We start from the raw sequence: 22,648 nt of genomic DNA, 5'->3' as shown, positions 1-22,648 counted from the left end.
TCAGGTGGTGGAGCCTACAGAATCAGAGTGAAAGGTGATGTATCCCGAGGAAGATGCTGAGGGTGTGCTTACAAAACTGTTTGTGCTACCTTTACTCTCAGCCTTGTTTAGGATCTTCTGCTGTCTCAAGTCAGCCCCAGCCCCAGCCCCAGCACCCCCACCTGTCCTCTGCCTACTGGAAGAGTGTCCAGGAGTCTGCTGGCGGCGCCCAGGTGAGCCCCCTTCATCCTGCTGTTTCCCATCTCGTGTACGATCTCTGCAGCCTTTCCCTGAACCACAAGCCCCATGGCTTTTCTTTCCAGAAGGTTTGGGGGAACCGTCAGGTGAGTTGCCTCGACTGCTCCTTTTGTATTCTGTAGGTCGCCTGAGTGCCTGAGGTTCATGCTCAAAGTCTGTGAGGGGGAAGTGAGGCAGGAGAACTGTGTGCTGTTCATACACGTTGGGGATTAGGGAGACGGTGGATGAGCGCCGCGGGCTCTTCCTAGGGCTCGGCAACGGCGTCTCATCTATGAAGTTGATCACCTCATCACGGCTGAAACAACGCAGTTCGTCTTCGTAGCGCTCCCCACCACATACCACGCGGGGCAGGTGCTTGAGGGAGTGCATGCTATCCTCAGAGCGTCGCCGCTTTCGGTGAGGGTGATGGTGGGGGTGGCTCTCCTCGTGGTAGGAGACCAGACTGCTCCTGCGCCTCTCGCGGCGCGGCAAGGTGGAGCTGTAGTGGGCAGTCACTATCATGTCCTCGGTGGAGCCCCAACGGTGCAGGTATGAGGGGATCCGGTCGCTGGTCCACATGTCGGTTTCGTCGTGGGAGTATCTTCTTGTAGGGGGCACCTGGACAAAAGACACAGATCAAAGACTCCAGTGTATAAGAAACTCTAACCTTTATTTCAATATTAAAATAATTTAAATAAAAGCTCCTCACATTAGATACGACACATGCTGAGGAACATCACTAATTTTAATTTGTTGCCATTATCACTTACAAAGCATAATACATGTAGGATTCATCACAGTAATATAAAGTACATTGCAGTTTTAACCCAGATTTATCATAGTGATTCTTCACTTGCACTGTGCAAATTTGTGGATTGATCACTAAAATATCTCATAAAATCCCACATGTAGTACATGTTCAAGATTTTGAGTATTTAACTTTAAATGCATAATTAATCCCTCAGGACACATCTGAGCTTCAACACAGATAAAAAAAAAATACAGTTAAATTAATCAAATTTATCTATATGTAGAGATGAATTATATAAAGATCTTTAGTTGCCTATATGTTATACTCACATTCTGCTCTGACAACTATGCAAGAGACAGAGGGTTTGTCAAGGTGACGTCAAGAGCTTCAAGATTGATTTCAGCCTGCCCCCCTGTGGTGGCTTTCAGTAAATGCAGAGAAATTAAACAGCAGATGATACAGTAGCATTGAATGGTTTAAGTGAGAGAGCTGAACAGCAGAGGGCAGCACAAGCTTTAGAATGACTAGAGATGCAGGACAGATTTGGATGGATGGATTTAAGGGAGCCAATAAAGCTAAAGCTTTATTCTGCAATCAGACCATGAGGCACATAGCAGTTCAGTGATGGAAGAACTACTTGATGAAGATCTGAAAAGTTTGATGACAGATTCATGCTTTACTTAAATAACTCTTTTAGGTGCAACAGAAATATGGTGACTGAATCAAAGTTCAGTCAGTCATCCCGTGACAAACTAAAATGTAATTGTATTTCACAATCACACACTTACAAAGGGTGAGACATCTGGATATTAATCTGTTTTATTGTAAATATGGCACAGAGACAATGGATGGAGGAATGATTTATTTAAATGGAGTGATGGCTACTGTACACATCTCTGTTTCAAGACTTTAAAAAAAAGTCAAATTGAATTGATAGATCTCCATAGGAGTATTTGTGTTTGAAATGTCCAATATAATGCTGGACATCTGGGGTGCTGGACCAATTTAAATAGTTTTGTTTTGTGTTTTTTTTTTTTTCTAATGAATTTACATATAAAGATTTGGGCCTCAGGATGCCCTTGTCAAATTGTTTACTACAAAGATGACACAGTATTACTGCATGATGCTATATAAAAGTTAATATTGTGCGGGTTGCATTGACTGGTTCTGAAGTTAGATATCCTCACCACAGTCTTCCAGGCCAAGTCAAATAATTTACATTTTCACATTTTTCTTTTCTTAGATGAATTATAATGGGCCAGAATTTTAACAGTAATTTAGAGAGTTGGGTCAGTATTAGAATAAAACAGAAATTAAGTTGGTTTTTCAGAATTGTCCTAGAAGGCTGCATGTCAGTTCAAGCTTTGTTGTTAATGCAGGCTGAAAATGAATATTTTGCAACACTGCATCTGACTGGGATGGATGCTGGATCTAATGGACACAATGCTTTTTGGGCACAACATAAGCAGATGTTTTTATTGCTTTCCAAAAGCCTTGAGGGATTCCTGAAATGTAGAAGGTAAGTCAGTTACTACACTCTTACCCTCTTACACAATAACAATGTTTTGAACTGTTGCTAGCAGGTCCATGACTAAGACACACTATTTGATAAATGGAGCACATCTAATGTCTGGATGGAACTGCTGATGGTCATATTTACCAAACATTAGTCAGCCTTAGTGTATTTTGGATTCATGTTTAATAAAAGAAAGTCCCCAAAAAAATCTGTGGCAAATAAAAAAAATAGCATCATAATATGTCTAATGATTCCAGAAAATTAAATCAAGATGCTGTTACAGGCACAAAAGGCCCTTTCATGCACATTAGCATTAAAGTAAAATGAAATCAAATGATCAAATAAAAGAAATGAAGAAAATCAATAAAAAAATATACCTGCAAATACTGCATTTTATCTTCCTGTTGTTCCCTCAATGGATACCCTTGCAGAACCCCCCTTTCTAAGGTTGAGAACTCATACTTGGCATTACGGTCTATCGTCACGATTTCAGGTGCCGAGCTATAGTCATATGGTCTGTCATATATTAAGTCGGCATGAATTCCTCCATCTTGGCTGTTTTCTGCAAAGTGCAGAAAAGCACGAGCGTCAGGATTAGAGAGCCACGGATTCCATACACAAGACATACAGACAAACAGACGAAAAGATAAGAGAGACAAGTTCAATCGTTCTCTGACTTGTGTTTTTTCCTATGTGTCTGCTCAGGAATGCAAACTTTATATAAAAAATAAAAGATCATTTTGCCACAAAAGTTGCCAAGAATTCATTTTAAATGTTTTAAACAGGTAAAAACAAAACAAAAAACCGTCAACTGGCTTTGAGAATTTAGGAACCCTGTTAAATCAAGTATCAAGAATCTCGGTGGCTACATTTTTTTAACAAAAGAAAGATTGTTGCTTATAATGACCCATCTACTGAAATATTTTCCCAATTTCTGCATTTAATGTTCATTACAGATCAGTTGGAGATGGGTGTAAAATGCTGATCTTGAGGAAAATGCTGATCAAAAGGATGAACGATGAGAGCAGCTATTTGTACAGGCGGCTTTGCATGCAAGTCGGTAGCTTTGGAAAAACAGGAAACAATCCTTATACATACAACGGTGATGGGTTATACATGGCAAGCCCTCTGGAAAAAAAGCAGAGAACTGGCAGTGTTAATTTTCACACAGAATATTGTGTTTTTTATGGCTCCTGTTGGACAATGAGCAGTTCTGAGAAGGGGTGTCAAAAGAGGGAGAGGATCAAAAGGTTTAGAGGGTTAGAAGAAGGTGAGAAGGGATTCAGATTGGGTTAAGTTCAAACAATGCCAATAATTTTTTTTAAAAAAAAGTCATTACAGTCATCAGTTTACAATAAGTGTAAAAATCATGGACCAAGTTCATGAGTCTATCTAAGATTATCATGTGACCTAACTTTGGGACTAGATTTTGTTAAAGTGTCTGTTTCTGGTGAAGTGCTTCACTTTCAGCCCCCCTACATGTGAATTTATGTGATACAAGATGTAAGTGCTCTTTTCATGTCTTTTCAACTGATATTATCTAAGCTCTGTTTTATCAGTACTTCTGCCTTTAGATGAGTATCTAACAACAAAGTGGGCAACATCCCACAAATAACAAAACAGTAAAACATGCAAATTAAATAAAAATAAAATAAACATACACACAAAAATCATCAATTTCAAATGTATTTTGAATTTGGATCCAGGAAAAAAATGACCACATCCTTTTCTGACTTGAGGGAAATATGACCATCATAATGACATGAAAATGCTTTTCAGCTTTACCACATTTATTCCCGTTTATCTGTAATCCAAGAAATAAATGGGGAACCATTCATCATGTAAGATCATTTCAAGAGAAGATTGCCAAGTTTAAAAGTCAAAAGTGCTGCAGGGTAAATATGTTCTATATCCAATGATATTATTCTTTTCTGTTACATTAGTGTCAGAGCATAATAAAAAAAAAAGTATAAGACAGTAGACAGCATGTATAAATACACAGAAAATCCGTTTCTGAATAGTTCAGTTACAGACACTTGTCTTTTCCATTTTGATCTCCTGACAACTGAGGTCACATGATAGGTCACATGATAACATTTGACCACTGACTTAAGACCCTGCTGCAACAAAAGACACAAAATATCCAGCTAAACTATATAGATATGATCTAATATTTCTTTTTTTTAATGCATTGACATGGATTAAATTCAGATTCAATAATCTTGTGATGCCAAAAAAGTGAGGTCAGTTGATTTCTACAGTTATGACAAGGATTGTTTATGAAAACATTTTTTTTCTTCCCTGCAATTTTACTCCAAGATGACAATGTCAACATTTATTGGAGTCAAACACTGAATCAGTGGTGTAGGAAGCACGAGACTTTTTTTTTTTTTAACACATGGATTAGCTACCGGAGAGAGTCAAGAGCTTAATCCCATTTAAAACTTTGAGGTGTGCTGGAGAAGACTTTATACAGCAAGATGACTTTCACATCATCCGTCCAAGATCTTGGTAAACAGTTACTGTAATTCTAAACAGAAATAAATGTTGTGACATTGCATAAACTATCTGACACTATATAATGGTGAATGAGTAATCAAACATAAAGGAGGGTCAACAAAATATTGGTGTGAGACTTTCTTTTGGCAAGTGTGTGAAGAAATATCCCCAAATCATACTTACAGTGGCAAAAAGGTGTTGAAAATATCCCTCAATAAAGTCAAAAGTCTTATGGTAACTTACTTTGTTTTGTCAGTGAAGATTATATTGATTGCTAGCCAAACAAGATAACTAAAGGGTTGTTCAAGTTAAGCTACACAAGATAAAACACACAGCAAATTATTGGGTAAAAAGGTAGGAAAAATGAGGCAGGAGAGAAGGATGACTAACAGGAGCTTACCCTCATCCACGTCATCATTAGACATTATGGCAACACACTTCTCCCACACCATGCGGATGTCAGCACGATACCGATCGCAGGCCCAGAGAAACATGGGTAGCAGAATGGACTGAGCAATGGAGCACCACAACACACACAACACCATCCAGTTGTAAGAACGGTCAAACTTCAGACTTGCAAAGCTCACCACCTGTAAAAGGTCAACAAAGAGTTTAAAAAGATATCCCAATTACTTACATAGAGGACTTTGGTTTATAATGCTGAAATCAGTTTAGTAACATTAAGAAAACTATAGAAAAGGGAAGGCAAGTCATTAGACAGTATAAAAAAGCTGCTCTGTAAACTGGAACTCAGTTATTACACTGACTAATACTCCAGATCAGGACTCAAATGCTTACAGCATTGCTTTCCAAGCTGCTTGCTACAAAGTAACCAATAATGAGTCTTGCCAGTGCCTTAGAGAACATTAGCCCCTTTTTTCAGAATCACTAAGCTGCATAATTCACTGAGTTGAATAAGTAAAGTGAGTGTGTGCAGGCACATCACTTAGCCTATTAAATAGGTATCACCTCATTCCTGGTGTCAACATAAACAAGTTAATGTGCCAGCTCACACACAAAAATAAACCATATCAACAACTAAGAAACCAAACGGTATAAAGTTTCTGATGTATGACGTATTATGAGGACACACTTATGTTGAGCTATCCAAAGGGTTTCTATCCCTGTCAAAAATCCAACATAAACAATGCAAAGACCCACCGAGTCAATCCTGGCTCTGGACAATTCCTCAGTATGTGTTGGAATAAATTGCTTAGTATTGCCATGTGTGCATAGTTTAAATTAAAAAAAATATTTTTTTTATGTGTGACAACTATTCATGCATTTAAATTGCACATTAGATCAGAGAATACAAACAGGTATCCCACCTGTTTTGTCTGTCACTGCACTTGAAGGATATTTCATCAGTAATATAAAACCTTTGTTTTGTAATCACATGAAGTCTTTTGGTAGTCCTCAGATTTACAACCAGTTAAAAAAAATTGTGACAAAAAAGTGCTATCAAGTCACCAAAATACCTATCTCTATTGCAGACTAGATGGCCTAAAACGAGGTGAGGGTACAGGCTTTACCAGCATCAAATATGATATGTCCAAGATTATTTCTTTTATGAAAAACCCTTTGCTGAGGCAACTTGCTTTTATAAAGCTGGGCTGTTTTTCTTCTTTTTTTTTTTTTGGCCACATCACAAACAATAAGCCTTGAGCTTTCTGCAGGCTCCTAAATCCACAGAGAAACCCTGTGAACTAACATGTTAAAAAATAAATGAGAACCTAAGGGTGGAATTTGCAAACCAAATCGTAACACTGTGAAACAGCACTTATTCTCTAACTTAATATTCCAGATTTGCACAATGCAAGATTGAATAATGAAAGTAAAGACACAGTCCCCAAGTCACTAAAACAAAACTATGTAAACCAAAATGTGAGAGTAATTTGATCAGAGAAGCAAGACAAAAAAAAGGATGCAGGTGGGTTTGGTCATTGTAAGGAATGTCCTGGGTTAGTGTTTGTGTGGTTCAAATCCCCACAGCTGTCAAACTTCATTCCTTGAGGGCTGGTATCCTGCAGGTTTTGTAATCTCCATGCTCCAACACACCTGACTGAAATAAATGAACATGTTGACAAGAAGCTGTTGATTTGAAACAAGTCTGTCGGTGCAGGGAAACAACAAAACCCTGCCGGATACCGGTCCTCAAGTACTGGACTTTACCATCCATGCCTTATAAAATAAAGTCCCATCTAGTTATTTTGTCATTTGACTGCTGTTGATTTCATACAATTTCTTTAACAAACTTGCATCAGCAAGTAGAGACAGTCTGAATTCAGAGGAATAATTCAATGACCCTCTCTGCTCTGACCTCAGAAGAAGGAATGTAAGAGCAAATCCACTGCTACAAATTTTACAACATTTGCAAGATGCTCTGATGTGGTTTTTATGTGCAAATAGGAAAATTACCTCAGAAAAAGTCTCTAGTTTCAAGGATACCATAATATACATACATACAGTACCAGTCGAAAGTTTGGACACACTTTTCCATTTAACTCAAAGTGAAAGTGCGTCCATACTTTTGACTGCTAGGGTATACTGATATAATTAGAGATCATAGAAAGCATTTGGTTAGGTTACTGATTTACAACAGCAAATGTATATCAAATCAAAGAATACTGTGACGGCCCCACCACTGTTTTGACTTCAAGTGTTTGTCTTTCTGTTGAGTGTTTGCAGGTGCCGTCCTAATCAGAGGCATGAGCCACACCTGGGCCTGGTGTGCTCTGCCACAGTTTAAGAGCTCCACCAAGCCTGAGCTCAGTGTGTCTCCCAGGCTTGGGCTGGGAGAGCTGGGAGGTTGTACAGGTGTGGCACTTCAGTTTTGCTTGGTTTAGGTTGCTTTGTTGGTCTTGTTTTGGTCAAGTGTTTATTTTTCTTATGTTTCTTCAATAAAGTTTATTTTTGTAAAAAATCCTTTTTGTGCCTGCCTCCCTTCTTGGCTGCAGTCTTTGAGCCGGGCTGTAACAATACTTTATTCATCCCCAAGGGGAAATTCAAGTTTCCAATACAACCCATATATACACACACACATATATATATATATATATATATATATATATATATATATATATATATATATATATATATATATCATATAATAATCGTACTTGTTTATATTAATTCCAGACTACTTTACTGTCAAAATAAGCAACCATCTTTAACAACAATCCTGTTTGATTAAAGACTTACCAGTATGGGGAAGCCTGTAAGGAAGTCATAGATGAAGACAATGCCACTGATAAGGTAAGTGATCTGCAGAGACGTCTTGAGAGGTTCTGATCCATCAATGGATGATCTACGCTTCCCCTGAGCATCTTCCACCACGATGGTGGGGACATTGAATTTGTTCTTGTCAGCTTTGTGGCCCGCCTGAATGGAGAAGGTCTGGAACAGAGCAATGCCGATGCAAATGACACCCATGGTCACACTGCCACCGATCAGCAGTAGAAAACATACACCAAAGCCCAGGCCGATCTCTGTCACAATGAATCTGCAATCGGAGGTGTAGAAGCGATCAATGGTGTCATGCCAGCCCACTGCTGGGAGTGTGGACAGGATAAAGGACACCATCCAGATGCCCATCACGGTGTGTACCGCCTGCTTCTTGGTGTTACTCAACCTGGAAGCACAATGAAAGATTTTTGCATCTTGTCAGTTGAACTATTACATTGGTTTTGGTCTTATTTTCTGTTGTGAAGGTCCTATAACTCAGTGGTTCTTAAACCTTGAGGTGCCAATTTCATGGATTTAACTCTTCATTAATGGTTTAATTCATACAGTTTAGATTTTTTAAAAATGCCAGATTTATCAAATAAATGTAGGCTTTTGTTTTTACAATTGTCTGGCGATCCCCTGAAATGATCTTGTGACTCAGAGTTTGAGAAGCACTGCTTTTATTACCTGAAACCAATGGGTAGACCTTGAGATTTTTATGAGATAAATCTTCCTGCCTGTGTGTTGAATTTATCCATTAAATAGAGCCTCCAGAAAGACGAAGACTAATTTAGTGCATGTATGAATAGCTATGCTATTTTGCATCGAATAAATCAAATACAGCATTAATTGGAAAGTCTGTGTGCTTTTTTTTTTCATAAACAGGATACAGATGGTAAGGAAGTTTATAAGAATATGTAAAAAATTTTTAAAGTAGACCCAACTCTGTTCGCTGTTACTACAAAATGGAAGATCTGTGCAAGTAAGCTGAAAAAAATACTATTCCATATAGTCATTGCTTGGATAGACTGGAGATTAATGTGGAGAGAAATCAATTCTTTGCTGAGAGCAAATGATTGCGTCTCACATTCCTCGGTCTATTTGTCATCTAGGTCTATTTCCTCTCACCTCCAAGTAACTGTTACAATGAAGAATTTGCTCAATTTGTTTGTGTCCTCCTCTGGTGTGGCACTTTGCAAGGTTTGCCGCAACAATATGCATGCTGTACTGAAAATATGACAAGTAGCGATTGGTATTCTCATTTCCCAGACTTCTTGAAAGACTGTGCAGTTCTGCCAAGATATTAGCAAGGAAAGTAGTGCTGAGCTATTCAAGGCATCAGTAAGAAAACATATGTAAAGACCAATCCTTTTAAGCTTCTGAAGTTTAGCTACATAAAGATAACATGAGAACACTGTGGAATTACAACAATAACTAAGTCACCACAGTACAAAAGGACAATCTGACAAAATAAAACACAAACATGGTGCAATGAGAACAATGTGCAATTTTTAAGTTTTGCTTAAAAAAAGTTTCATAAGTTAAAAGCTTTCTGAAGCTCCTTTACATTTTCCAGTCTGCACTGAGAGTGATTGAACATGGCATTTAATAAATTCACAAGAAGTACAAGTAATTTCAGAGCAAGAACAAAATAGAGATTGTGTTTGTTTAAAATTCTGGCCAAGATGAATATCTAATCACAGTATACGAGTAATGAATTTTTATTGATTTAATAAAGATCCCCAATCGACTTCTGTAAATTTTAAGTTAAATGTCATTGTAACTTTAGTTCAGCATATGTACAATTTCTTAGAAAAAAGGATTTCACAATTATAGACTCGCACAGATAAGGTGTTTCTTCTGCTTAATTTGTCTTGCTAAAGAATGCTCTGTTAATCCTCTGATTAGTGTCAGTTGTCCTTGAGCAATTTAACGGGACAGTCAATCTGCCTACCCAAGCGAATCAAAGCACATGTTGCCTTTCTTCTTAAACCTCTCATGAAAATCCTCTGGAGGAGGACTGGCTTGATAAAGTACATTTTTTTTCACATGTGAAAATGGTCAAAAGATCTTTAAAGATATTTTAATTTTTGAAATATTTGGTTAGATGTACTGATAGAGTATGAATAGCACACAGGGGGCAGCAGTCACCTCTATTTTTTGCACTGTGGCTTTTTGCAAAGACAAGTAGGTCTTGTTGTCACAGTGAGTAATAATGCTAGCCTTTCCTGAATGTGCCTGAGGTACATGGGGAGGTTACGTCACCAAGCTGTATGAATCTATTACCAGAGAGAGAGAGAGCATTGCGAGGCAAATAACTCCTACGAGATAGTGAATGCACGGTGATGAGAACAGCTGCCTAAGTACAAGGCTGGAATTCATAATTCAGAGCATCAGTGTATGTTAATGTCAGAGACAAGGCAGCCATGCTAGCTCAGCAGGGCAAATGCAAAGCTATTTAAATGAAAGATGAACTGTAATTACATATATAATAAAATCACTGTTTGTTTTTCAGCAGGGGAGAGAAAATGGAGGCAACAGCATACTTATCTTCACCACATATACCACAACTTTGGTTTTGACTAAATTACAGGGTCCCATATGGTATATGTATCTATTCTGGAGATATAAATACTGATTTCATGCATTCTGGTTGTATATGCTGCATCATTCACTCTTGAAATGCATCTAGCTGAAAATTATTGTTCTTTGCCTTATGGCAAAAAAGAGACACCTGCAAAGCCCTGAATCACAGCTGAATTGCAAGAAAGTCTTCAAAAATGTGAGCTTTACACATATTTGATAGAACATCCCTTTCCTTTCATGATTGTTTAGTACTTCAGAAATTCAATATTGTAAATAATAAAAAAATTAAACTGATAACTTTTGAAACCCTGCATGGGCTCTCTACCATCCTCAAATATGTTTATCAAGTTCAAATCCTGATGGGAACTAATCACTCCCTTTGTTTAAAAAAAAAATACTTGCATTTTTATGACTATTAATATGCATTGCTCCTTTCAATTAATTATATAAATAAACAAATAAATAGATGTTATTTGACTGTATTTATGGCAAAAGCTCAAACTGACCTTTGCATGTGCTCAAAGTGCATTAATCATTTTATGACTGCTTCCAAGTTATAATCAGCTGGTTTGATATAGCATCAAAATGGTTTTTACAAGGAAGCAGCAATGCTACTTAGAACATCTGATTCTGTGTGAACGGCAGATGTCCTGGTAGTCTGACAAGACCAAAACTGTGTTAGGGCTGTTAATGTGTGGCAAACCTCATTTGTAATGTACAATGTTGTCAGAAACCATATGAAGGTGGAAGTTCAGGTTAACAGATGCACATTCTAGTGAGTTTGCCCTGGTATTACCCTAAATAACTACAACCAGCAGATGTGCAGGTAGGAGACATTTCATCTGATGCAGAACATCCCACTTGGAAACTGCAAAAACCCTGACAGCTGTTACAAGTCTTATTCTACACAATATGTCTTGATAGAAGATACGTGTTACCTTCCTATGCTCTGTATTGAAATGTGTGAGATACAATGGGCTCCATCTTAAACCTTAAAATACAAAATGTCCAATATGTTCTCACTTTCATCACACCTAGTCTGGAGATAATCCAGTTTTCATAGCAACCATTTTTTTCAGCACAGAAGTAACAAGCCAATTTAACACTGTAAGTACTGCAAGCAAAAGCCAGAGAAAGCAGAAATGTGCATAGCAGATAAGTGAAAGACTGACTACATGTAGCTTAACCCATGCACACTCCTCAAATTTCCTACCCTTTGAGCACCCTTGTATGCACAAAAAAAGATCTAACATGAGATCATCACAGTTAAATAATTTTTTCTCAATATTTATATATTTTTTCCTATAAATGAAAATCTCTGAGTGCAGTAACTCGGAGTTTTGTTTCTTGAGCAATTGCATGAGTTTGACGTGGCTGGGGCTGGGATGAAAACCGGCACATGAGACCATGGTCCTCTGCAGGAAAAACAGACAGAGCCTTTCCTAAGTGGGTAGAATACAAGCATCTCATGACTGGGATGTGGCATCTGCATCTGCATCTGCTTCTGCTTCTGCTTCTGCATGCCGTGATTTGACGCTATATAAATAAAGTTGAATTGAATTAAATTTAATTGAATTGCATCTGCATTGATCTGTTGTGGTGAACAAGGTGCTAAGTCAAAGGGCAAACATCTCGATTTTCCAGTCAATCTATGTTCCTACTCCCATCTATGGCCACAAGCTGTGGGTAGTGACCAAGAGAATGACAATAAAAGCAGCCAAAATTAGTTTCTTCTGCATGGGTGGCTAGGCTCTCCCTAAGGGATAAAGTGAAGAGCCTGGCCTTTCGAGAGCAGCTTGGAGTAGACCTGCTGTCCCTCCATATCGAGAGGAGCCAGATGAGGTGGCTTGAGCATCTAGTCAAGATGCCTCCTGGACACTTCCCTGGGGTAGTTTTCTGGGCCATTTTACACCAGTAGGAGACTGGAGGGACAATGTTTCTCAGCTGGCCAGGGAATGCTTTGGGATTTCCCCAGGGGGGAGCTAAGAGAAGTGACCTGTGAAAGGAAACTCTGGGCTTCTTGCTTAGGCTACTGACCCAACAATCCAACTATGCCAAAGCGGAGGACAATGAATAATTTGATGGCAATAGAGCTCTGCTACCTGAATTCACCATGGAAACCGCTGACAAAAAGTGTGGTATGTCACCACATTGGTTCTTGAATAAGTGTACAAGGAATAGGAAAGAGGTTCTGAATGCTTCTGCTGAGAACAGAAGTAATATGGGAGAGAAATGTTGCCTGAGTTAATGTGGAAATTAGAATAAACTAGTCCATTAACTTAATATTTAACTTTATGTTAAACATAAAACTGTAGTAAGTGGTTGAAAACAATGGTGAACAGAATCAAATCAAAGTTGTACTTAGGTCCAAACCCACTCCGGAAAACACATGGAGGAAATTGAAGATTTCTGAAAGCTAAGGCAGATTGTTTGGCCATCACTGAGCATCTCTTGATGCTGCCTCACACTGGTTTATATACAATGTAATCATTCAGTGACTATTTCTACTTCTGGTTATTTAAACCCAGAACACATGCTGTTTTAAGAAAGTATATGTCCTCTCACCTGAAATGCTGAGTCTCCAGAGGCAGAGTGACATATTACTTAAAAAAATAATAATAATAAATAACTGCAACTATTGCAGTCCCAATGTCATATTGTGCTGTAACATCATTCCACATCCACAGTATGTGATGTTGGATAAACTGTTGTTTTTGTTTCTTTTAAATGCAGAATATGTTTGGCAGAGAATTTAGATAACTAAAACAGTTCCACTTGACGGAGTGCTGGTCAGGAAATTATTGTGCAGGTTAAAATACTCAAAGTGTCAACATAATCCGCTTACTGGAACATGCCCAAGCTGCTGTTTACAAATGCACTTGTTGCACTGACTACAGGTGGTAGAGGGCCTCTTTTTTTTTTTTTTAGGCACAACCAGCACACACCTACCTTCTGGTCAAGCTTGTAGCAGCTTTGGCAAGCTGCATGTTTATTTTTGGCTGTGAAAGCTGTCTAGTACACACTAACAGCTGTTTTTGTTTTTGAGAAGAGCAAAGGCAGGAGGCCACATTTGGATTTAAACACCTCTTCAAAGACACACCAAACACATCTATCAGAAGATAAAGCTATAACACAGCCAAAATGATTACTAAATGAAATGAAATGAAAAAAGTACAAAAAAGACATAAAGGTAAATTATCTGCAATGCCTGGTTTGACAGCACAAATTTTGTAATGTGGATTCAATACCATAATTACATTAAAATCCTTTAAAAACCAACTGATCTAAATTACAAACACAACATACACAAGATATGATTCCCACAAATAAGATCACTTTGTTACATCAAACTCAGATATCATACCTGTAGTTTACAGGCCAGCGGACCATCCACATGCGGTGATAGGACAGTGAAGTGACAGAAAAGCAGGTGACCAGTGTGAGGGTATAGAAGGTAGAGACAAACACCTTGCACAGACCCTCATTCCACTCGTAGTTGGAGTGCTGGCGCCGCAGAGTTATGACACAATACATGGTGATAGGGATGGCCATGTTGAGGATGTGTGTGCCTGCCAGGGTGCAGATGAGGAACTCCAGTGGTTTCCACTTTTTCTGTTTGGCACTGACACTAAGGATGCTCCAAGTATTGGCCAGGATGGACACGCCTGAGCAGACCAGCCAAGCCAGGGTATTGGCGTTGATGACATCATCCTTCATGGTGGTCACCTCATCCACCATGTTGTAGTGGAGCAGTGCAGAGCCTGGCAGACTGCAGGGAATTCTTGGCAAGAGCAGGTACACGTAAGGAAAAGGAGGTGGTGGTAATGGGCAGGAGGGAACGCAAGGTGTTAAGCAAGGCAGGCATCCTATCTGGGCGGGCGTGTTCTCTCCATGGATTGAGCACAGAAGGGAGAGGATGTGGCTGTGGTGCAACGCTGGGATGTTAGAAGAGGAAGAACACAGGGCTGAGTCAGCTCCCTTATGGTGTGAAGCTGTAGAGGAAGAAAAGGAAATGACAGAAGCACTGAGGTCAGATATAAGATATAATAAAAATGTTAATTTTCAATTTAAATATAAACCATAGCCAGACATAATGCCCCATTAGTAAAATAATGAGGTTGAGTAAACTGCTCCCTGCACTAAGCTATATATTTTATGTGGTTAACATAACAATAATTTGAAAGAAGGACCCATTTTAGCAAAGGTGCACAAGCTACAGTCACAGGAACAAAAAGCAGATTAAACTGTAGATCTGTTAAAACTATTAACGACATGAAAATAAGAAATGATTATTCTAATAATTTCTAAAACAATATAAAATTAAACAAATAAGAACACCAGTTATTAAAATACAATAATTTAAACAACTGAGTTGTATACTGGTTTACAATACTTTTTCTTTTAAGACCCTAAACTGGTATCAACATTGAAACTGCCCACCACTGCCCACCATTAGCCCAAGAAACAACAAAGACTAAAACATATCACAGTAATCACAACCGTTTCAACAACTCATTTTTCCTTCCTTCCATAAAACAGCACAGAGCTCACATACTCCCAAATAGGGGTGAGAAGTCAGTTGTGCTTGAAAGACAACCTGCGACAGGCTTTAGTTTTTAATTGTTAGAGGTGCACCAAAGGGTAATTAGACAACTATGAGACGAAGCTGGATGAGAGAATTTAATCCTTGTGTGTTCAACCAGTTTGGGTACATCAGTTTGTCAACTGACAATAAAAAATGTTGCGCATATGTTGTTAAAAAAAAATAATTATTTGGAATTTAATAGGCATGAAGATGAACTCATCATGAGCAAACTTGTCTTCACAGCTTAACGGCGTGTTCAGACCAAAAGCGTTTTGAACATCAAGAGCAGCAGGTTTACATGTAAAGTCTATGTGGAGACGCGGCAAGGGGGCGTCGAGCTTTCTCGCGTTGTTTTAAGTGTTTTGAGTGCCAGAACGCGCATCAAAAGCCAAAGATGGAAAATCTGAACTTTGGCCGCTTGACGCGGGGGGTCAACAGTATTTCTCATCGCATGCGGCTCACTTGCGGCTCGTGAAGCAGCCACTAGCTTTCTGAAAATGCTATATAAACAAGTCATAATGATCCTGAAGGGTGCAGTTCTCTCCACAAGCAAGAGCTGCAGGCTGCTTGCAGAAACTTTGCTGTCCTAAAGACCCTAACCGACCCTGTCAGAGTTGCCAGTTTTAGCTGATTTCAGCCAAAGGGCTGCTCCGTTGGTAGCTCCGTATATATACTGAAAAAGAAACACCCACATTCCGGAGGCATTATGGTATTTTTACCTATACTGTTGCACAGTACCTGTTCAGCATTTTATCTGTAGGTGAAAATTTAGATTTTTACCTCCAACTATCAAATTTGCCAAGACATATGAAGACAATTTTTTACAGCATGACGTTTGAATATTCAGCTTATTGTCTTGGACGTGTCTGCCACATGGGCTGCACGGTGGCACGGTGGTTAGCACTGTGGCCTCACAGCAAGAGGGTCACTGGTTCAATCCTTGGCTGGGGAGAGGTTTGGTCAGTGGTTGCTCCAAACAGAGGTTTTCTGTGTGGAGTCTGCATGTTCTCCCCGTGCATGCATGGGTTCTCTCCAGGTACTCCAGCTTCCTCCCACCATCCAAAGACATGCATGTTAGGTTAATTGGTTACTCTAAATTGCAAGTAACCAATGAGTGTGAGCATGAGTGGTTGTTCATCTCTCTGTGTGGCCCTGTGATGGACTGGCAAGCTGTCCAGGGTGTACCCTGCCTGTTGCCCAAAGCCAGCTGGGATAGGCTCCAGCTTCCCCACAACCCTGAATTGGATTAAGCAGTTCAGAAAATGAATGAAAAATGATGTGTCTGCCAGGTATGTCACTTTATCCAGAAAAATAGCCAGCTATAGCCTTGCAATAACTGGCTGTCGTGACAATTACTTTCTCACAGATTGCAACTATGCTAATTAGTTAATTTCTTTCTTATCACTACAAGCTCAGAACTAATATAATCATTAAAATAGCTATAATAAGAGCAGTTTATTAAAAATATGTAGGTGAATAAAAGTCAAACAAATCAATTGAAGTAGAACAAGGAAACCAATCAATAAATTTCAATAATCAAGAATTATAAGACTGAAAAGTTTGTCAAAGTCATTAATCTTAGGATGAAGGAATGTGATATTTTGTCTTGGACAGCAGGTCGCGTTCAAAAGGAATGATAAGTACAGCAATGTCGTTACAAGCAGCAATAAATTAAAGAAAACAGATCAACAAATGCAACAGATTAAAGGCTATTTCCAACATCAAACAGTACAAGTGAGACAATCACCATGAAAGGATAACTTTGATTCCCCCACTTGGCGGTGTAAAATGCTTTGCTCAACTAGACTGTGTTCTCATTTCTATTTCCTGTCTTTTGGTTTGTCCAAGTAATTATATGTTGTAGCCAGGACCCCGGAGTGGGGGCACTAAGAATGACAAGAACACTGTCATCATCATCCTCATCATACTTTTCCTTGTGTAATTGTTTTTTTTTTTTTACTCTTCCCTACGATAACAATTTATTTATTTATCAGACAAACAAGTTTGGTCTTGGTCATGCAAATATCAACATGCTCACTGGAATCAGTGACCAGAACAATACAGATATTTTTCAGACAAACAAAAAAACAAGATGAATCAATAATAAAATTAACCAACAACACTACACTATTAGAACAAGAGACTGCTAAACTGCACCCAAGCAAACATCTGTGGGAATGCTCTTCATTTGCCAAGAAAGAAACCCACATTTAAATATGAACATGAAATAATCAGACTTTTATTGGACTATATATAACTAAACTTATGACCAAGAGGCGGCTCAAAATTAGTGTTTGATATTTGGAAAGCATCAAAGTTTATCATATTCTAGTTGAGGTAAAACCATCTCCTATTGAAGGTTTAGGCATTTCAAACATTTATGTTCACTAACTTTAACCTTTCAAGTATTAATTGGATGAATAACTTACTTAATAGAAAATGCCTGTTTTGTTGGAAAAAGATGGCGATGGTCTCTACAGGAATCAGGTAAAATGGCAGTACAGATGTTTTTGTTTTTTTTTTTTTTAATTGAGGTGGTTGAGAGTCTGATTGAAATTATCAATGTGCTGTGTGTTGCCCTTGTGTGCTTGGCAGTGATGATTATAGTCCCCGTTTTTCTTCAGGCCTCCTATCTTGATATCCCAAAATACCTAACCTATCATATTTACAATTATTTAAAAGTATAGATGTCCTTATGTGATCTCAAGGATCAGATTGAGTCCCATATGTTATTATCAGAGATTTTCTTGGTATGATTATCATAAAAAATAATGAAAAGTTTAAGATTATGATTATTTTATGCTAATTAATTTCCAAACACCATAAATGTGTAAAATAACATACTCTTTAAGATTTTATTCAGGATGTCAAAGTGAAGAAATTAAGGCCAAGAGATTGATCTATTGTTTTTTTGTTTTGTTTTTCACATTAAACACAAGAACAACAAAATTATTCCTGCTGCTATTTTAAAAATTCTAATTTAGCATTATTTCAGCACATGAAGCTGATTTTGAACATGTAGCTGCCAGCAGTGAACAGAATCTACCCAAAGTTCCTTTATTCTCATGTTTCATGAACATTCTTCAAGCCTAAAATTTAGAGGCTGGTCACATGATGACCCATTTGATCTGTGAAGTTACTTCATTTACAGTTGCACTGCTTTACTGTTATGGTTCAGAAATGATCTTTTAAAAGTGACAATATTGGAGAAACTTTACAACTGATTAATTTAGTTTGGTGTTTTTAATACTGCGATTATTTCTGAAAATAAGTAACCATGAAATCCTAGTTCCAGTCTAGGTGTCAATTATCAGTATTGAGGTCAGAGAATTAACCTTTATTCTCAATAATTGCTGTTTTGCACAAACTGTACAGTGATTAACACATACATATATACACACAAAAAAAAATTTGTGGTAATTTGGCTAACACAGCTGCTGGGTTCAGAATATTAAACTGAGTAATTTAAAGCCAAGTTTTAGTTGTTTATGGACCCAGAATTTAACCCATTATTGGAGTAGAAAATCTATCGAAATATGCTGGGTTAAACCCATAAACCAATCCTGCTGAGTCAAATAACCTTTGGCTGAGTCAGTCCACATTAGACAAGCAGCTTGTTTGCACAGAAACTCAGATAGGGTTATTTTCAACCTAATATTTTTAGTGTGTGTAAATTCCATTATCAAATCTACTTCTGGATATGGCATTGGTGTTGTACAAAGCTGCACATGTTTTGCTTCCTTTTATAAAACAGCTGCAACTCACTATTCATACTGAATTAGTGGAGAGAGAGGAATAGTGGGAGACAAGAGATGTCATTGATAAATCTGATAAAATCTTCACAGTTCACAATGCTGAATTTATATCATGACAGAATAATTATTATTTACTATAAATGCTAATATGAAGTTTGTTTTTTATTTTGCTTTCAGATTTTGCTGTTTTAGATGTCTCATCTCACTTCTCCAATGCGAAGTGTGAAAGGGACTGTCTAGCGTAAACATTCATTCATTTTCCGAACCGCTTAATTCGATTAAGAGTCATGGTGAAGCTGGAGCCGATCCTAGTATCATTGGGCTACACGCAGGGTACACCCTGAACAGGTCATTAGTACATCACATGGCCAACACAGAGAGACAAACAACTATTCACACTCACCCTACGGACAATTGGAGTAACCAACTAACCTAACATGCATGTCTTTAGATGGTGGGAGAAAGCCGAAGTACCCGGAGAGAACCCAAGCATAGAACGTGCAAACTCCACAAAGAAAGGCCACCGTTTGAGCCTCCCCCTATGGTAGCATAAACAAACAACAACAAAAAATAGATATAATAGAATTATATGTTCATATTGAGTTATTGACTTGTAAGAAGTCAATATTGCATTTGCAAAAGTGTCTGTGAACATGTTTTCTTGAAGAAAGTAGAAACAGGTAACAAAATTTTATAAGCAAATACCTTTGCCTCTGTAACTACAAACAATGGAAGAGAAAATCATTCTGGTCAAGTCTGTTTAAATACAGAACCAGTAAATATGGCACAGATGTGATGGGTGGTTATGTTAACTATGTGATAATAACCAATCTGAAACAAGGCATCAAGAATTGCTAAAAGATGGAAAAAGACTTTTAAAAACATTTATTGGTTAATGCAAAACAGCTTCTGTTCCCACCAATAAGAGACAAATATGAAGCCAAATCGAATCCTGGTGGTTTTGGATTAACCCATATATTAAGTGAAGATGATAGATTTTCATTATAGCAAGTCCCCAGGGCCCACAGTTCGTATCTTGAGTGGGTCCCTGGAAAATTCAATGGGTCCCCAATTAGAAGGAACTGTATTTCCTTATATTTCTTTTATACTTTGATTTATCATATTTTAGTACCTGATGGCCCCTGACTCTGATCAGTCAGGCAGGAGTGCAGAGGTAGAAAAAGCACTAATAGGTTTGATCTTTTACTTATGTGCAGATGTATGTACAGGTGCCATCTGAGCATAACAAAGTAAGTATTTTTAAAGTATTTTCATCATCACCACCAGAGTATGTTTTCTTTCATCACAGCACATTCCAGGACTGTGTTATATACCTTCCAGCAGTTATAGTGCAACTACCTTGAAATGCCTGCCGGAAGCCCTCAACAGTTCAGTGTCTACTCTTTTCAGTGAGAGACATGTATTTAAAGGATGTACGAACCAACGTATTGCTCAGTCTACTGTGCATATTTTCCATCTGACTTTTGTCTTACACGTTTTATAGTTTGACAAACAAAACAAAAAACCTGATTAAAAAGAAAGTTCATTTCAGGTGATTCATGGGATAGTGTTACTCCAGCTTCTGTCTCTACAGGAACTGCAACAATTTATATTGAAGATGTTTAAGGAAAACATACTGTGTTCACACTCTCTCACACACAAACACACACATATTAAAGCAGTCTGAGATATAAAAAGAATGACTCATTGCTTCATAGATCCAGGAATCCCCAGGCTTCTGAACAGAAACCACAGCTGAATAAAACAATAAACATTGCTGCAGTGTGGGACCTTGACCCAAATCATCCCACTCGTCCCAGTCCAATGGGTCCCACGAGGTGAAAAATAAGGAAATACAGTCAAGCTGTTTTGAGTTGAGAAGCAACAAAGACAGATAAAGCCAACGCACACAAGTCATAGAAACGCAACAAACACAAGGATTCCGTAATATAAGTTGTGGTAACTGTGAGGATCACTCAGTCACAAAATATCAACACAAATCTGTCTCACAACCTGTTTTATTTATCAAAGTTATATCAGCAAGGACGATTCAACATCATGGCTCCTGCCGGTATTGCTGCACTCAATTTTTCTCTGCTGATTATCCTGACCTTCCTCTCTTCCCTTTAACTGTGTCACCCTGATCTTTCTCCGAAATGTGCGTACTGTGTAACTGCAGGCCAAGAAAACAGAATTAGGAAAGTGAATTTGCTTATCCCTGCATGTTCTCCAGTTGCAGAACGTCAAGAGGATTTAACCTTAGCATGCAATTTGTGTTGTACTTGAGAAATACAATTTCTGAGACCTTTTGCATAATTTTATGGAAAAAATCTGGCTCAAAACCCTACTGTACACACTGATACTTATCTTCTGCCCCCTGGTGGATAACTAAATAACTTTAACTAGTTAAAACCAGGCTGAATACTATCAGTCATGGATTAGGCTTCCCAAAGTGGTGACCTGAGCATTGTTTAAGAAGTACAGGGTCATCTTGACAGAGAAAGAACAAAAGGCAGCCAATATCCAAATAATAGTTTTCAAGAAGATTGGGGAACTATTCCTGTAAAAATACTGGCTGTCTCCCACACATAGACCAATGTGTAGTACAGCATCACATTATCACTCCAAGTACCACAAATCAGCCCCCAAAACACACACACACACACACACACACACACACACACACACACACACACACACACACACACACACACACACACACACACACACACACACATACACACACACGCAAATAAGGTACAGTACACGGTACTGTACGTTAGATTCAGGTAGCTTTTATAAAGTAGAGATGGCATTCAAACTCTGACTGTGACAACATATCAGAATGGAAAGAATTGTCCTTTTCCTTCAACCAGACATGATCTGTTTCATCAAGTTCAAGAAGCCTGAATAACAACAAAATGAATGACATACTAATGAATATATTAAGTCCAAAACAGTAATAATTATATTAAATAATTCATATTCAAATAATTCTTTTTTTGTCATGGTTTTGGAAACACGTATTAGACTCAAGGTTAAATTGCATCTAGCTTTACACAAATTACTTTTTATGGATTTGCAAAACATAATTTTAGTTTAAACAACGGATCACATAGCTTCTTTATAAAAAGCAAAAATATAAACCAATAATCTGAGATACTTCTTTAAAATACTAACATGCTAAATAGGGGTCTTACTAGATATGTTTAAGTGTATTGCAGTTAGTGCATGTTTCTTTGTCATGTTTTCTTATTACAGCCCCTTATTTATTTTATCGATATAATGCATCATGTACACTCTTTCATATTATTTTCTCTTTTTAAGAAAAGGTATCCTCTTCTGTAAAGGTCATACAAGTGGCCACAGTGGTATTGCAGTTCTCAATATAGTAGTGGTACAACAGGACCAGCAGTGGTAGTAGCTGTAGCATTGGTTCTATTTAAACGCTTGACTGATGGGCCTCCTAACTACAGCAGTGCTAACAGCTCGATCACACACAATCCCGTGGGCCT

The 22,648-nt window shown here is 38.1% G+C and overlaps 1 protein-coding gene across 1 annotated transcript; it reads right to left on the bottom strand.

Annotated features, from left to right (window-relative positions):
- On the bottom strand, positions 1 to 14,654 carry gpr153 (G protein-coupled receptor 153; the record flags this gene model as incomplete). Its single annotated transcript, XM_079239452.1, has 5 exons — positions 14,158 to 14,654; positions 8,184 to 8,613; positions 5,383 to 5,572; positions 2,861 to 3,045; positions 1 to 834 (listed from the first exon to the last, which is right to left on the bottom strand). Exons 1-5 carry the CDS (start codon positions 14,529 to 14,531, stop codon positions 1 to 3), a joined length of 2,013 nt encoding a protein of 670 aa, XP_079095578.1. The 5' UTR covers positions 14,532 to 14,654.
- Positions 14,655 to 22,648: the final 7,994 nt, after the last annotated feature.

The sequence above is a fragment of the Telmatherina bonti genome (assembly GCF_933228915.1).
Source record: "Telmatherina bonti genome assembly, chromosome: 4".
Lineage (NCBI taxonomy): Eukaryota > Metazoa > Chordata > Actinopteri > Atheriniformes > Telmatherinidae > Telmatherina > Telmatherina bonti.
This window is presented reverse-complemented; position numbering and strand designations above follow the sequence as displayed.